Source organism: Dasypus novemcinctus, chromosome 21 (assembly GCF_030445035.2).
Source record: "Dasypus novemcinctus isolate mDasNov1 chromosome 21, mDasNov1.1.hap2, whole genome shotgun sequence".
NCBI lineage: Eukaryota > Metazoa > Chordata > Mammalia > Cingulata > Dasypodidae > Dasypus > Dasypus novemcinctus.
In genome coordinates, this window is record NC_080693.1 from 27,813,101 (window position 1) to 27,831,540 (window position 18,440).

An 18,440-nucleotide genomic window follows, 5' to 3' on the forward strand; every position below is an offset into this window, starting at 1 on the left:
AAGAGCAGAACAGAAGTAGATACCCAGGTTAAAAACCAAATGTGAGCAAGCTGTGAAGCTGGAGAGATCAGAGGTGAGTGCTGAAAACACCTGTGAAGTTTTAGCATCTCTGTAAGCTGGGGACAGCTTATGCAGCAGTGATCCTAAACTCAGGCATTTCTCTGTTTCTGAAAATAATGCATGACTAGGTCACGAGCCAACTGAGAGGGTTTAGGAGATGACTTATTCATGATCAGCCTTTGTCCTTAAAGAACAAAAATCCTGAAGTCTGAGATAGCTGCAGTGCTGTAAAGAGGAGAATTTATACTATAAGGACTCAATTTTCACTTTCAAATAAAAGTTTTTTATTCCTTGCCATTTATTTTTGTGTCTTGGAGAATGCTTCTGCTGCAGAAGTTCTCCATGTCTAGGGCTATAAAGCAGACACGGAGACAGGTATGGGTCTCACCTGGGTTAGTTAGGAAGGTGGGTGTTGACCTGGTGGGAGGACAGAGACTGGATAGCCTGGGCTGTCTCCTTCAGTGGACAGGCCACAGCAGATGTGTTTAGGAGAGGGACTGCTGGGGAGTGGGTGTGACTCAGTGGTTGAGCACCTGCTTCCCATATATGAGGGTCTGGGTTCAATCCCTGTACCTCCTGAAGGAGAGGGACTGCCCCAGACAAGTTTCAAGAACATATTGCCTGAGGGTGGTAGAGACAGGAGGAAGGCATTTCAATGAACTCTCAAAATTGCCACAATTTTATGGAAATAAGTGACTCCATAACCATGGTATCACTGCATATAGGCAGTAACTTGTCTCATCAGTTTAGCTCCCCTTTCTGTGTCTCAGCTTATTCATCTACAAAATGGGAATAATAAGAGTATCCGCCTCATGTGAAGGACAGGAGGATTGGTAAATCAATCCATGGAAAGCCCTTAGAACAATGCCAGCTACATAGTATGTGCACAGTAAATGTTCTTATCATCATTTATTCCCCTCCTAACCCTCCGGGGATAGCAATTAATCCACTATGCTCATATCAAAAATATTTCTCATTGGGTTCGGTAAATAACATTTCACTTTGCCTATGGGAAAAAGAGGAAAATTACTTCAAATAGACATGCACATACTTTAAAGAATTTATTTTGAAAAATCAGCACAATAAAAACTGCCACACAAAATTACTTTCTGCTATCAGAGACAGGCACTCCTATCAATTCAAGTGTGTATATATTTTTAACTCCCCAAATTAAAGCCTTTGAAGCCTTTTTACTTGAGGTTCATAAAATTAAGAAGGAAAACATTAACATGAAATGAAAATCAATTTTGCACAAATGTGATCAAGCAGCTTAAATTACCTAAAATACTTGTACTTCAGAAAAAAATCCCAGATGACAACACTATAGGTGTTATCAAAAAAACAATTCACATTATTCCATGGGGCATGCTGTACATCATTTGTTTTTCACATTTCTTTTACCAAGCCTGAGGCAAAAAAACCGAGTGAAAGTTTTCCAGGCAGTGGCCTTGTTTTTGTGCACATTGTTTTTCTTCTTCTGAATTCAGAGTTTCTGAAAACAAAGAGAGGAGGCTTTTCTCTTGGTAAAATACGATTTGTAAGCTGCCTGGGAACCAAGCTATTAAGGTTCTTAAGTTTCTTCCTTCCTCTGGGGAGACTCCAGGGGTCTTCACACCATCCAGATCTGTTCTCTTCTCCTACACAGGGTGCTTTTGTGTAGGAAACGCTGAAACGCCTGACCTTACCAGGGATGGAAGTGAGCTCTGCACAGGAGAGGCCTGCATCTCCTGAATTCAGAGGAAGTTTTTTTAATATCAGAATATGCCAACCCATGGCAATAACAGACCTTGGAGAACTGAAATGTGAAAACCACCTAGAAATTGAACATTAAAGAGATGTGTTTCTTGTACACTGAAAACTAGAGGATTACTATTTTAAATAAGCTGCTGTAGAGCAGGGGGTTGGCAGTAGAACTAAACTCTGTGCCCAGTCTAACCTAGTACAGACTGGCATCTTGATGGGAAATTGTCAAAAATGGAAACACAAGCCAGGTGACAGGACCAGATAGTAGCTGTACTTTTGTTGGCATGATGCCACCCATTGGTTCAAGTGACTTGAATCCCTGTGTGAAGCAGACTTATCTATTACCTTTCAAATCATTCTGATCACCCAACAGAGCCAGGGGGAATGAACGTAACAGTTCAATAGGAATAGTATATATTCAGAAAAAGTTATATTGTAATAATCCACAGCATTTCCTGGGCACTGATAAATGCAACTCATTCAGTCATAAAGTACCAGAACCATTGACATGACAATGAGAAAACACAGTGAGAATGCCATCAGGGACAGCACCTTCAGGGCCTGGATAGACAGCTGAGGATCAAGATTTCCTGTGGGCTAAAACAAAGGGCAGTGCTGTTGTCCCTTCTCCACTGTGACTTGAGAGCCTCTCCTTGGACAGCCTTTATGTAGCAGCCTCTAAGAATTCTGAGGTGAACACAGCTTCTGCATAATCTTCACACATATCCTGGAGTTCAGCAGCCACAGTCCCCAGAGCTTCATCTACCAGCTCTTCTGAAAAGCTGGAAGACAAACAACACAGCTAGAGGTACATACAACCAGACATAGAAGCCATCTTTTACTCACCTGGGGAACTTAACAAGCCAATTCTTGACTTTAAATGGAATTTCAAAAGGCCAAGAAGAGCCAAGATAATTTTAGGAGAAAAACAGGGTGAAAGGTCATGTTCTACTAGATATTAATATTGTGGTACTTAGATCCCAAAGCCCAGTGAAGGGAAGGCCTTCTAATACACCCAGGAGGGACCTCCATCTCCAAAACATCTGAAACCAGATGTAATCTTTCTCTCTCCCTCTCCCTCTCTCTCTCACACACCTTTTTTTCCCCCTGAACCATTTGAGAGTAAGTTGCAGTCATAGTATCCCTTAAATACTTCAGGATGTATGTCCTAAAAACAAGGACATTCTTACTTAACCATGATCTATAAAAACCATAAAATTAACAATGATACAATACCATGGACTAATCTTATCTACAGACCTTACTCAAATTCTGCCAACTGCCCAAATAAAATCTTTTATAACAAAAGAAGCATTTTGTAGTCTGGGATTCAATCCAGGATCACATTTCATTAGTATCATGTCTCTTTGTCTATTTTAATCCACACCAGTTCTTCAGCCTTCCTTTGTCTTTCAGGACCTTAACGTTTTTTGAAGAGTATAGGCTTTTGGGGGAAGAATGTGCCCTCAATTTGCATTTGTCTGCTGCTTCCTCATGATTAGATTCAGATTATGCATTTCTGAAACAGATGCCACAGAAGGGTTTGTGTGTCCTCCTCAGTGCACCGTGGTATCTGGCCGCCACACTGCTGGTGATGGTTAATCTGATCACCTGGTCAAGGTGAGGTTTGCCAGGTTCTTCCCCTGTAAAGCTACTATTTTCTCTTTGTAATTAATAAATATATTCTGTTTCTCATCAAATTTGCCTGAATCTATTACTATGATGCTTGCCAACATTGATTTTCTAATTCCGTCTTTCTTCTACATTTAATAGCTTGCAGTCTACTGTGATGAAAGAGCTTTCTCTTCTCCTTTATTCATGCAGTCATTCATTCATTCAACAGTTTGCCTTTACATAGATTCTCATTTTATTCAATGGTTGATAATACATTACTATTATTACTTATTTTAATGCTCAAATTGTCCCAGATTTGGCCATTAGGGACCCCTTCAAGCTGGTCTGTGTGTCCTTTTGACATGTCTCCATAGTTCTTTGAGTACTTCCTTTCTGACACAATATGATGTTTCAGGCTCATTTTACATTTTCCTGGTCTCAGCCCTTCTCTTGGAATCAGTCATTTCTCCCAAGGAACCCAGGTACCTTTCATGGAGAATTATAGTTAGGAAGCAAGATCCAGGTCCTGGGTGTGCTCACTGCTATGGTGCCACTGCTTCTAGCCCTCTAAGAAAGACATACACACAGCTGTATCTATCGGAAACCATAAATACATATAAACACCTCCAATTTAAGCTCAACACAGAGGATTCATTCTAGTCTTCCCCCAGAAACCAGGTTTTCATTATTCACAATGTATTTACTTATTGCATCCCAAAACAATAGAGAAAGTCATTTTAGAATTGCTAACCCATGCCACTCTGAAAAAAAAAATCTACTAACTAGAGTTCAATATAAGTTTATAGTTCTTTTTGTCTTTAGCCACAGAATATGTAGTAAAAATACTATGTTCAAAAATTACTTATGGTTTAAAAAATCTAAAAAAATAATTTTTAAAAAAGTTACTTATGGGAATTCTGTACTTTATGCATGAGTTTTCTATTTTTCTGCAAAGATATAACTTCTCTTTTTTTTAAAAAAGTTACTTAGGCTAGTTTTTGTCTGTATTAATTTGAATACAGTTAGATTTATGTTTCTGGTGTATCCAATTGAAGGTCTATCATCCCCTGCATCCTTGTTGACTTGGGAGGATGGTTATATAGAAAACATTAACATGGTCCAACGTCAGAAATATACAGAAATGTGGAAACAGACATCTCTCTGAATGCAGACACTTCCCCTCTCCTAGACCTTAAAACTCTGTTCCCACCTCAGCTGTTTTGTTCTGTTGCAAATCTGACAATCCTTTTGTCTTGTAATTGGCATATATAGTTCTTTCACTTAACATAATTCTGATATATTTGGATTTAATTTTAGCACATTACTAAGTATTAGTTACCTGTTTCCTGTTCTTTCTTACCTCCTTTTGGTTTTAATTATTCTTTCCTTTCTATTAACTTGGATATTATACACTCTTACTATTCTTTTAGTAGCTGCTTAGATTATAAGCATCCTTGACTGAAAGTCTAATATTAATTGATATTACCATTTTCCCAGGCAATGCAAGAATCTTAGAACACTAACTCCACTTATACTTTCCTGACTTAATTGTTATGATATCTTTTAATTATATATGCATATACTTATATACAGTGTGTGTTCCCTTAAGACATCAGTATTATCTGTTTTTTGTGTTGTTGTTTTTTTTCTCTCCCCTTCCCCGCCCTCCCCCGCCCTCCCCAGTTTTTTGCTCTCTGTGTCCATTCGCTGTGTATTCTTCTGTGTCCACTTGGATTCTTGTTAGCGGCATCCAAAATCTGTGTCTCATTTTGTTGCGTCATCTTGCTTCATCAGCTCTCCGTGTGTGTGGCGCCATTCCTGGGCAGGCTGCCCTTTTTCCTGCTGGGCGGCTCTCCTTACGGGGTGCACTCCTTGTGCATGGGGCTCCCCCTACACAGGGGACACCCGTGTGGCACGGCACTCCGTGCGTGCATTAGCACTGCACATGGGCCAGCTCATCACACAGGTCAGGAGGCCCTGGGTTTGAACCTTGGACCTCCCATGTGGTAGGGAGACACCCTAGCCATTGGGCCAAATCTGCTTCCCAGTATTATTGTTTTATACAGTCAATATCTATTTTACCTATATATCTCTGATTTTCTTCATGCCTTTCTATATTTTTGACCTTCCTTCTGTGACTGTTTTCTTTTTTCCTGAAGAATACCCTTTTAATGTTTCCTGTAATGAAGGTCTACTGGTAAAACATTTTCTCAGCTTTGTTTGGAACCTCTCTTTACCTTCCTTCTTTTGTTTTAGCATATTAAAAAGATATGCCAGATCTTCTAGCTTTCAGTGTTTCTATTTCTCACTTTTAGTTCCTCTAGCTGATTTTAAGATTTTCTCTCTGTTTTTGAATTTTCAGCAGTATTATGGTATACCTAGGTATCGATTTCTTTTTATTTTCCTTGCCTGGGGTTTTTAGGGTGTCTCAAATCTGTGGCTTGATGCCCTTTGTTATTTTGGTAAAGTTATCGGCCATTATCTCTTTGAATATTGTTTCTGACCCATTTTCTCTCTCCTCTCTTTCTAAGACACCTGCCACATATATTCTAGATCTTATCTCTTTATCCTCTATGTGTCTTACCTCTCTTCTTTAGTCATCATCTTTTTTGTGTGCCTCCATGCATCACTCTGGATATTTCCTTCTGTCCTATGCTCTGAATCTTTAATTTTCTCTTTTATCAAATTTGCTGTTAAGGCCATCCAGTGAATCTGCCATTTTGGAATTACGTTTTTTAGATCTAGAATGTCCTTTGGCTCTTCTCTTTAGTTCCTAATTCTCTGCTAGAATTCTAAATTGCCTTTTATCTTTCTGAACACCCTTTCAGGATTGACAATCCATTCCCAGTAGGCTAGCCTACCTGTTTCTCCAAGGATCTCCAAGATCCTCTCTGTCTTTCCAAGATCTTGGTCTGCTATTCTTCATTCTCTAGTTAGCATCCTAAATGACTTCAAATACATGTTTTATTTTTATTCCAGCTTTTCTATTAACAGTTATCCAGAAGAGGTCATCCAAATTACTGAGTCTATAATCACTAGAAGCAGAAGCAATTATCTTGTTTTATAAATGTTTCACTTTCCACATTCCCATCACGAATTCATCTGAAACTATGAGAAAAACATAAACATACACCTACTATATTCAAACATTTCAGCTAGTAGGCATTTTCTTCTTCTTTTTTTTTTTTCTTTCCCCAACTTTCCCCACCTCTTGCTTTCACTCCAGAAACCATCCCTCTGGGAGTCCTCTGTCTAGTCTGGACTGACTGCTTTCTCCATTCACTGCAAACTTTTTTCCCTCAAAGTTGCTTTTGCCATTGTCTAGGAAGTTCCATGTTGGAGTCTAGTTTCCTAAATCCCAAGTCTTCCTCTTTCTTAATGTACACCTTGTATTGGTGGCATGTATCTTCCAGTAGCTTCCTGAGAAACAGCACATGAGAACTAAATTTCTGGACACTTTGCATACCTAAAAATGTAACCTACCCTCTATATAATTGATAATTTAGCTAAGCACAGAATTCTAGTTTAAATTTTGGAAATATGCTATAATGTCTTCTAGCTTCTAGTATTGCTACCAAAAACAAGATGCAGTTCTCATTTTTGATTATTTGAATGTGCCTGGATTTTATACTGTTGAACCTTTTTTTTTAAAAATCTTACCATTCCAGTGCTCAAATTTCATTTTCATAATGATGTGCCCTGGTGTGTTCTTGGTTGTTTTATTTACCTATTTTTTCATTCATTCATTCATTCATTCATTCATTCATTCATTCATTCATTCACTCACAGTAGGCAATTGATAGACTGTTTCAATCTAGAAACTAACAGCCTTCTGGGAAATATTCTTATAGTATTTCTTTGATAATTTTCCATTCCTCCGTTTCCTCTCTTCCCACCTTCTGGAACTCCCATTACAGGTATACTTCAGAGATATTGTGGGTTCAGTTTCAGACCACCATAGGGCAGCAAATATCGTAATAAAGTGAGTCACACAAGTTTTTTGGTTCCCCAGTACATTATTTTTTTTTCCCAGGACATATTAAGGTTATGTTTACACTATACTATAGTCTATTAAGTATGCAATGGCATTATGTATTTTTAAAAAACAATGTGCATATCTAATTTAAAAATATTTTATTGCTAAAAAATGCTAACTATCTTCTGAGCCTTCAGTGAGTTGTAATCTGTTTTCTGATGGGGGTTCTTGCCTGGATGTTGGCAGCTACTGACTGATGAGGGGTGGTGGTTGCTGAAGGCTGGGGTAAGATTGTGGCAATTTCTTAAAAGAGGACAACAGTGAAGTTTGTTGCATCAACTGACTTTCATAAAAGATTTCTCAGTAGCATGCGATGCTGTTTGATAACATTTTACCCACAGAAATTCTTTCAAAATTGGAGTAAATCCTCTCAAATCCTGCTGTTATGCTCTGTGAACTAAGTTTATGTCATACTCTAAATCCTGTATTGTCATTTCAACAATGTTCATAACATCTTCACCAGGAGTAGGTTCCATCTCAAAAAACCACTTTTTTTGCTTATCTATAAGAAGCAACACCTCATCCAATAAAGTTTTATCATGAGATTGCAGCAGTTCAGCCACACCTTCATGCTCCATTTCTAATTCTAGTTCTCTTGCTATTTCCACCACATCTGCAGTTACTTCCTCTACTGAAGTCTTGAATCCTTCCAAGTTACCCATGAGTGCTGGAATCAACTTCTTCAAAACTCCAGTGAATGTGGATATTTTGACCTCCTCCCACAAATCACAAATGTTCTTAATGGCATCTAAAATGGTGAATCCTTCCCAGAAAGTTTTCAATTTACTTTACCCAGATCCATCAGAGGAATCACTATGTATGGCAGCTAAAGCCTTACAAAATGTATTTCTTAACCAATAAGACTTGAAAGTCAAAATGACTCCTTGATTCATGGGCTACAGAATGGATGTTGTGCTAGCAGGCATGAAAACAACATTAATCTAACTGTATATCTCCATCAGAGCTCTCAGGTGACCAGGTACATTGTCAATGAGCAGTAATATTTTAAAAGGAATTTTTTTTCTGAGGAGTAGGGCTCTAAAGTGGGCTTCATATTCAGTAAACCATGTTATAAACAGATAGGACACCATCCAGGCTTTATTGTTCCATAGACACAGGCAAAGTAGATTTGGCATAATTTTTTAAGGGCCCTAGGATTTTCAGAATGATAAATGAGCACTGGCTTCAACTTAAAGTCACCAACTACATTAGCCCTTCAAAGCTTAAAAGCAGCTTGTCCTTTAAGCTTTGAAGACAGGCACTGACATCCTCTCTAGCTATGAAAGTCCTAGTGGCATCTTCCAATATAAAACTTTTTCATCTACTTTGAAAATCTGTTGTTTAGTGTAGCCAGGTTCATCAATTATCTTGGCAAGATCTGGATAACTTGCTGTAGCTTCTGGGGGGTTTTTTGGTTTTTTTTTAAAATTTCTCTCCTCCCCACCCCCAACCCAGTTTTCTGCTCTCTGTCCACTCACTGTGTGTTCTTCTGTGTCCACTTGGATTCTTGTCAGCAGCAGACAGGGAATCTGTCTCTTTTGTTGAGTCATCTTGCTGCATCAGATCTCCGTGTGTGCAGCGGCACACCTGGGCAGGCTGTGCTTTTTTCGCACAGGGCAGCTCTCCTTATGGGGTGCACTCCTTGCGCATGGGGCTTCCCGACATGGGGTACACCCCCACGTGGCACGGCACTCCTTGCGCACATCAGCACTGTGCATGGGCCAGCTCACCACATGGGTCAGGAGGCCCTGGGTTTGAACCCTGGTCCTCCCACTTGGTAGGTAGACACTCTATCCATTGAGCCAAATCCGCTTACCATTAGCTTCTGTTTTAGCACTTGCTGCTTCACCTTGCACTCAATGTTTTAGAGTTGGCTTCCTTCCTTAAACCTCATGAACCAATCTCTGCTAGCTTCAAACTTTTTTCTCTGCAGTTTCTGCATCTCTCTCAGCCTTCAGAAAACTGAAGAGTCAGAGCTTTGCTCCGGATTAGGCTTTGGCTTAAGGGAATATTGTGGCTGGTTTGATCTTCTAACCAGACCACCAAAACTTTTTCCGTATCACTTTTCATTTTCTTTAAGAATTTTTTCTTAATGAGGGAACAGCTGGTTGGTGGAGCAGTCAGAATACACACAACACTTTATCAATTGTTTGCCATTTTATACAGGCATGGTTTATGGTGCCCCGTAACAATTACAATAGTAAGGAGGAATGAAAACCTTAAAAGAAAGAAAACACCCAACTAACTTCTCCCTCACCAAGAGGCCATTAGATGGAGTCAACTGTCTCTGGATAATTTTTCAAGATTTGATCAATACAATTCTCATCTTTGGAACATTAAAATAAACAAAAATGGGAGACAAAAAACAGCTAGAATGTTTAGATGCACTGTCTCTTAGATTAAAGAATAGCAAAGGAAGAGAACTTTTTTTTTAATCCAGGCATATTTTACTAGCTCTTTCTTATAGATTATAATCTAATATTCCTTATAGGCTGAGAGAACTTTTCCCTACATCTACAAAACAACTATGAGCAAAATGTATCATTATATCAGATGGTAAGAACATATAAGAAACAGTCTATCTTCCTTAGCTTGTTTTTGGATTTCCCATATACCAGTTAGCCTAATCAATCCAGACCAGTTATGGGAAAATAAGTGACCATGTAATAGGACTATGTTAACACATGGAAACAAGTCAAGTGTATCTATCCTCTTCCCCCACAAAATCCCTCAGGGCACATATAAACACAAATGTACACCTCAGCCAGAACACAGTGACTTATATGCTTTGAAGAGTTTTGAACATTTCAGAGAAGTCCTAGGGCTTCAGTTAAACTTGGGGGATTGAACATAAGTAATTATCTTTGCACCTGCCCCAAACTCCACTGAGTGAAAAGTATAAATAGATAAATAAATACATAAAGCAACAAGGGGGAAAAAAAACATAGTTCCAATGATCAGAGGGAGCAAATGATATAACCAGGATGCAAATGGGAGTATTGTGAAAGAAAAGTGTACAGTGAAAGCACTTCTGATGAATGCACACCCTCAAGGATTCCTGTTTGAAGACTTCAGCTCCTACACTCTGGTTTATTGGACTTACCCCACTCAGCTAACATGGAGTTGAAGAATGTCAACCACCACACCATGGAGCCAAGAGTGCCTACAACTGAAAGCAGGAGGATTGCATCCAGTATCCATGTGGAATCTAAGCCCCCTCTTGACACAGATGTGGAATGGACACAATCAATCCAAGGTCCACAGGAAGCAGGAATACAGTGAGGATTAGAGTGGACTTACTGATATTCTATTCATGAATTATTGTGTTAGTAATTGAGAAAATGTGGCATTGGTGTGGAAAAAGTGGCCATGGTAGCTGCTGGGTGCAGGGAATGGGAGGAAGAGGTGAGATGTGGAGGCATTTTTTGGGACTTGGAGTTGTCCTGGTAGGTGCTGCAGGGACAATTACTGGACATTGTAGATCCTCCCATGGCCCACTGGATGGAATGTGGGAGAGTATGGGCTACGATGTGGACCACTGACCATGAGGTGCAGCAATGCCCAGAGATGTACTCACCAAATGCAATGGATGTGTCATGATGATGGGGCAGAGTGTTGCTGTGGGGGGAGTGGTGGGGTGGGGGCGGTGGGGGTGAATGGGACCTCATATTTTTTTAATGTAATATTTTTTTTTTAATGAAAAAAATAAAATAAAAAAATAAAGGATTCCTGTTTGAAAAACAAATTGGGAGGCCTCTGACTGAAAAAAGACAGATCAAACCTGGCATTTATCTCCTTTCCCAGTCCTCCCAATCCCATTATAGGTCACTAAAAGAATAAATAAAAGCTATGAAACTATAAATGCCAGCAAACAAGAAAGAACAATAAAAATTTGGAAGCCTAATGAAGCAGTTAGACAAATGACAAATGACTTAGCAAACCAGAGAAAGCCAAGTGCCTGATGATGGTGAAGCCAAGAACAAAGTTTATCTGTACAGAAGACAAAAGAGGATGAGAGCTGTCTAAAATTTTCAGATGAAAAGCAGATGGAAGAAACCTAACTGATTCAGCAGGATAGAGGAAATACAGAGGTAACTGAAACCTAAGAGCCTATAGCAGGGGATGCTAAGGAAAAGCAAGCTAATTTATCTCAAAATCATGAGAAAAACTCAAGAAGTGTGCTGGGTATCATAAAGGGAGAATGAGGTATGGGGTAGAAACTGCAGAAACCAACTGAAAATTTGCAGAATGAGCAGTGAGATTGACAGGTCTCCACCCCTCCCCCAGGCAGCTAAGTGACAATCCCTCTGTCACCTCCACAAAAGAAGGGAGGGACATTCTTTAGAAAAAATACACCAGTTAACTTTAAACCCAGCCAAATCATCAATCAAGTATTAGGGTAGAATAGACATTTCCAAACAATAAGTCTCGAGAAATTTCCTCCAATACCCAAGGCAGGAAATGCTCCAGCAAAATGAAAGTGTAAACCAAGAAAGAGGAAGACAAGGGCACCAAAATAAGGACTGGTATGGAAGGCAGGTTATCTAACCCTCAGTGTGATCATGAAGAGAAGACCCAGGACAAAAGTCATGGAGAAGATCTCCAGACTGGGGTAGGAGGAAAGAGGGTCACAGGAGGAACAGAGATAAACCACTATTTTCAATCATGAGGAAATTATACTGAGAAGTTGTTGGCTAGTGTGTGGGAAAAGTTAACAATGCACATGCTAAAGAACAAGCAAATTAAAATGAGAAAATCATTAACTCTTGGAAATTTAAAAAAATTTGTTCAAGAAAGAAACGTTAATTTTAGAATACTATTTAATGCAATGATGCAAAGTATTAAGTATCTGCATATTTGTAATAAAGTGATACCAGGAGGAATTTAAATATGGGACCTTTTAAAAAGAATGGATTTACACCTGGCTTTCACATAGTTCATACATAAAAGAAGGCTGCCCATTCTTCAAATATTGAGTAGCGGCAGGATCCTGTTTTACCAGTCCACCAAGCTAGCTTTCCCAAGAGAAAGAGAAGAAGGGTTAAAGAAGATGATGCAAAGTCAGAAGACCTGCTGCTCATAAATGCAAGCTTGTCCTGACCATAAGGATTTCATGACAATGACTGTTTCCTGCCATCAATGCTTTGCACCCTCTGATGGGATGCAGCCCTCATTAATACCAACAGGAAAGAGCCCTGGCTAGACTCCTGACCACTGTGCTTCTGTCTGAGCAGGGGTGGTGCAGAGTGCTCCTTCAGGGACCACTATGCTTGCTGTTTTAAAGTCTCCTGTATTTGAAAAAAGGCAGGTGGCAGAGAACACCAGACCACTGGCCCAAAAGCAGCCATTCGAACTCCAGAAACCTCAGCCAGTCTTTTCTCCAGCTTTTCTGAAAGTCTAACACTTGGCACTCAATTCCTAGACAGAAGAATATAACATTTGACTGACCTTTCAGCTATCAGCCACGGGTTGAAGGAGCCCCTGGCTTCGTGAGCAATCATCCGGAGGTACTGCTCAAAACGGCTACAGTAGTCACTGATGCTGTGCAGCATTCCAGGGGGAACACAGAGGAGAGCTTGGCCCTCTTTCTGTGGAGAATATTCCAAGGGGGAGAGAAAGGGAGCCTCTTTTTCCTCTGATTGCTCTTCTCTTCTCACACTTTCATCCAGGGAACTGAGAGCAAATAAAAATGATGAAAGCATTCAAAGTAATTTGTGAGCAAAGGCAGACTGTTAATTCACCCTGATGGTTTAATAACAAAAGGCTTGCCTTCATTTCTCTTCCTCACCCTGAATAAAACTCAACATCCCAGCACCACTAATCGTTTCCCTTTTTTACTGGACTGACCCTCAATATGGTATGAATTCCTGTCCCCAAAAAAGAATTCTTAAAAGCAAATCTTGCAGTTATTAGCAGAAAAACTCACATGTATCAATGTGATACTTTCAACAATAAATACCAACAAAATGTTACTGAAAATGGAAGGCTTAAGGTGCAGTACACTGATAGTTTACATGTTACATACTTGTAAACATGCTATTTTACTGATCCATCGAATATACGTGGAGTTTGGCAAGACTTTGCTCAAAAGAAGAATTTCTCTGTCTTGTAGAAATTGAAGGAAATCAAAATTCAACAACATTAAAGGCAACCAACTACAACAAAATCAAACAGTCTATTACCACTTACTTGCCATTGCAAGGCCTTTCTAAAACAATGTTCACATCTGGGTCTTTGCGAGCTGCTGTCTTTGTGATCCTGATTGGCTGTGGAGGCAGGGGCTGTTCACTTATAGCTGAGAGTTTTGAGTCTAGAAAAGGAGAGGCATAAAATGACTGCATATAAAGGAAAGTCAATGCACAGAGAAGAGCTATCCTAGCAGCAAAACCCTGGGAGAAAGCCACAGGCGTGTCTATTAAACAATGGGTTTAGCTAGCACTTCAATGAAAACAGTCTTGTTTTAAATGAAAAGATGAATTTAAAAATTACAAATAAACAAACCAACGAGGAATCAGTTTAGAAATAACTGTAACTCCTCTAGGAAGCTCCTGCTTGCTCTGTCGAAGACTCCTGGAAGAGATCGAGGCCAGGCTCCAGCTACACCGGTTTTATTAGAACCCAGCCACCCAGTCAAGGAGTCTTAAGCATTTGGGTTTGTTTTTTAATCTTAAATGGCTTAATTACTGAAGAAGGAAAAAAAACCCACCCACACCTGAGCATTTAACAGCTGATTTAATTTATCTCTGGGCCTTGCTGGAAAAAATCTGCATGATGATAGTCAAAACATAAATTTATTAACTATACCTCGCAGGTTTGACAACTCTTTTGAGTTTTGGATTATTTATAATTTTAAATTTATTTCAAGTGTAGGAAGAAAATTTGCCTGTCTCTTAAATAAGGAGCATCTATAAGCAAACAACTTTCTCTGAATCTCATTTTCTATGCTTATGATTCCTCACTATCAGAGAGAAATAGTCAGTTTTTGTAAAAATGGTACTAGAAATACAATCTATTTTCACTTGATCACAGAAAAGAGAATAAAAGATGTAGACTAGACATTGCTCAACCCATATTTTTTTAAATCAATTTTATTGATACACATTAATAAAGCATACAGTTCATCCAAAGTCTACAATCAATGGCTGGTATAATCACATAGTTGTGTGTTCATCACTTCAGTCATTACACATATTTTAAATCTGGTTTTGTGACACATTTGAAATACACTCAGAAGAGGAGAAACATAGGGTTATTATGATTTCATGATTCTGGAATTACAAGTGTCCAAAAATTTCAGTTCTTTGTGTCCTGAAGGGCTCCTTTAAAATACATACCTAAACTCTATGCATAGTCACACATAATAACTAAAAATTTAAATTGTCCTTGAAAAAAAAGAACACTGAGTCCTCTGTAAGACTGTCTTAAGTGATGCAATATGTGATTCAACCTAACTTTATGGCCAGTGGCCAAACAATCAGTTAAACTCATTTTCCCTCAGCTTTTCCCTTTCCTCTGCTCCATAAAAAAAAAGAATGCCCTTCAGTGCACTGAACAATGATTAGAAGGGCCCGTCCTGTGACAGGCCTGTGCTGGGCACACTGGGGAGACACTGAATATGGCAGACTCTCTGGCCTCAAAGAATCTGTGGCCCAGCTGAAGGAGATAAAGTGCGTTCACAAACAACGCTAACACAGGGTAGAACATGATAGAAAGTGCTATGGGAATTCACAGGTGAGGAAGGGAGGGAGAACACAACGTTCCAGTAGGGATACCAGAAAAAAGCACTGCCCAAGTCGAATCATGTGAGCTGGGCCTTGAGGAGTGGTTTAGTTTTTATATGAGGATGAAAATCGGAACTGAAGTAGGGTGGGGGGTAAAAGAGAACAACGTGAGCAAAAACAGAGTGCTTAAAAATGAAAGAAAATATAAAAGGAACAAGTAAGTATTTTGGTTTAGATGGCTCACCTTTTTGTCAAAATTTGACATGAAGCATGTTTTCTAGAAGACAATCCCCCCAAACTCATATCTGAAATAATTATATGTGACATAATGCCACTGTAAACCTTCTAGACCTATGATTCCTGTTACATCTCTTGGAAACTGTAGCACTCAATAGTATTAAATTCCTTTAGAGGTAATGTTTAACCACATTTTATTCTTCTCTTTCATTGAATAAGGTAATAACTGTTAAGTAAGAGGCAAATTGAATTTGAGTAATACTTCCCAGCCAAAATTGTGATAGTAGCCTAGCAACTGCAGCCAAAACGCGTATGTATGAATTTTTTAAAGCAGGGGAGAAAAGGGAAAGTCTTTTCAACAAATGAAATGTCTGTGAAGGAGGAAAAAATGAGCCACAAAATCTACCTCAAACTATGGGCAAACATTCATTCAAGATGGATCACAGACCTAAATAATAAAAGCTAAAACCATAAAGCTTTTAGAAGAAACCAGGAGAATCTCTTTCAAACTCAGAGGTAGACAATGGTTTCTTAGATCACAGAAAACAAACACCATAAAAGGGAAAAAAAAAACCAATAAATTAGACTTCACGAACATTAAAAATGTCTGCTCTTAACACCTTTCAGAACATAAATAGGTGAACTACACATGGGGAGAAATTACTTGCAAACCTATCTCTGACTAGATTGATGGCTGTCAGAGGATACAGGAAGAAGGACTAGGATGTGAGTGCTGATAGTTTCTCTTTAGGGTGATGAAAATGTCCTGGAATTAGTGGTGATGGCTGTACAACAACGTGAATAGACCAAAAATAAATGAATTGTACTCTTTAAAAGAGTGAATTTTATACGTGATTTATATCTCAGTAAAGCCATTATTTTTAGAACAAATAAATAACTGACAAAGGACATAGCCAGAATACATAAAGAACTCCTACAACTCAAAAATTAAAAAGACAAACAGCGTAATTTAAAAAATGGACAAAAGATTTGAACAGAAACTTCACAAAGGAACATGTATCACTGGCCAATATTCACTTGCAAAGATTCTAAACATCATTGAAATCATCAATGCAATTAAATTAAAACTACAGTGTAATATCACTACACCCCACCAGACTGTTACAAAGATTACAAAGAAAATGACTGATACCACCAAACCCTGGCAAGGATAGCGAGCCAACAGCAATCCTTCCATGCTGGTGGTGGGAATGTAAAATGGTACAGCTACCTGGGGAAAAGGTTTGTCAGTTTTTTCAAAAGTTAATATATACACCTATTCTATGACCTGGGAAGTCTACTCTTAAGTATTTACCCAAAAGAAATAAAAACCTATGTCCAGGAGAGCAGATGTGGCTCAAGCAGCTGGGGCTTCCGCCTACCAAACAGAGGCCCCAGGTTTGCTTCCCAGTGCCTCCAAAAAAAGACGACCACGAGCAGACAGCAAGCACAAACAATGGAGGGGGGGATAAATAAATCTTAAAAAAAAAAACACCTATGTCCAACATAGAGACTGTACATATACATTTTCATAGCAGGTTTCTTCCTAATAGTCCAAAGCTAAAAACAAATGTGCCCTCATGGGTAAATGGATAAACTACCTGTGGTATATTTATACAATGGAATAAATGTTTCTTTTTTTAACAATGAAAAAAATGAACTATTCACTGTAATCTGTGATTTTTCCCTTTTATGGTAAAAGGGACTTTGCAGATGTGATCAAGTTAATGATCCTGAGATGAGGAGATTATCCTGGATAATCCAGGTGGGCCCTAAATGCAATCACAAGTGTCCTTATAATAGGCAGGCAGAGGGAGATTTGACTACAGTAGAGGAAAAGGCAATGTGACAACAAAAGCAGAGGTTTAAGTAATGCAGCCACAAGCTAAGGAATGCCAGCAGCTTCAGAAGCTGGAAGTGACAACAGATTCTCCCCAGAAGCCTCCAGAAGGAAAGCCCTGCAACATTTTGATTTTAGTCTCTAAAACTCACCCCCAGAACTGCCAGAGAATAACTGTTTGTTGTTTTAAGCCACTAAATTTGTGATTATTTGTTACGATAGCAACAGGAAACTCATATAACAAGCAACATATATAATCTACAAAGCATCATGCTGAATGGAAGAAGCCTTAGACAAAATAGTATGTACACTATGACTATATTTATATAAAATTCTAGAACAGGGCAAAACTAATATACAGTGGGGGGCGGGGAGCAGGACAGTGGTTACCTAGGTGGTAGGGGTTGACTGGGAAGGGGCATGAGGGAACTTTCTAAGAGAATGGTATGGTCTATATCTTGATAGGGGTTTGGGTTACAAAAGTGTATCTATTTCTCAAAATCCATCATATGGCACAGTTCAAACCTGTGCTTTTTATATACAAATTTTCCCTCAACTAACTACTCTTTAGTTGCTGGTATGCATGATGAAGTGTTTTAGGGGCAAAGTGTACTGCTGTCTGCAACCTACCTTGAACTGTATCCAAAAATAAGCTGCATTGACAGAGGATGGAGGGATGGACAGATATGTGATAAAGCAAATCTAGCGAAATGTGAATTGTAGAATCTAGAAAGTGGGTATATGGGTGTTCACTATACAATATTTTCAACTCTTCCGTATGTTTGAAATTTTCATAATAAAGTTTGGGGACAAAAAATCAAAGAAACACTTACCATTTTTTTCTTCCTGCATCAAAAAGTGAGGATCAGCATATTCAATTTTATTATATCTTTGACGAACTGTCTCCTGGTATTTCTTTTAAAAAAACAAAAAAAACAAAACCTTTAATTTATGAACCAGAACCAGTAAACATATAAAAGTTCAGCAGATTATTCTGATATATTTTGTCTTCTAGTGATGATACAGAAATGGCATCTGCCAGATAAGAGAGTGGTTAGTTCATAATAAAATAAAGTAATTGACATATCTGTAATCTAGACCAGCACTGTCCATTAGAACTTTCTATGACGATGGAAATGTTCCTCACCTACTGCATCTAAGACAGTAGCCACTAACAACTGATCGCTAA

At 38.8% G+C, this 18,440-nt stretch overlaps 1 protein-coding gene across 6 annotated transcripts in view; it reads right to left on the reverse strand.

Moving 5' to 3' along the window:
- Positions 1 to 1,108: 1,108 nt before the first annotated feature.
- KIAA0753 (KIAA0753 ortholog) overlaps positions 1,109 to 18,440 on the reverse strand; it is a 67,593-nt gene continuing 50,261 nt past the window's right edge. For all 6 annotated transcript variants that reach the window (XR_011646807.1, XR_011646806.1, XM_058283735.2 and 3 more), the window contains 4 exons: positions 18,085 to 18,166; positions 13,643 to 13,763; positions 12,902 to 13,126; positions 1,109 to 2,585 (listed from right to left, as the gene is read on the reverse strand). Coding sequence is in view for 4 of the 6 variants with exons in the window: in XM_058283735.2 (XP_058139718.1) it covers positions 2,468 to 2,585; positions 12,902 to 13,126; positions 13,643 to 13,763; positions 18,085 to 18,166 (546 nt within the window). In the remaining 2 variants the exon portion in view is untranslated. The remainder of the gene's footprint in view (positions 2,586 to 12,901; positions 13,127 to 13,642; positions 13,764 to 18,084; positions 18,167 to 18,440) is intronic.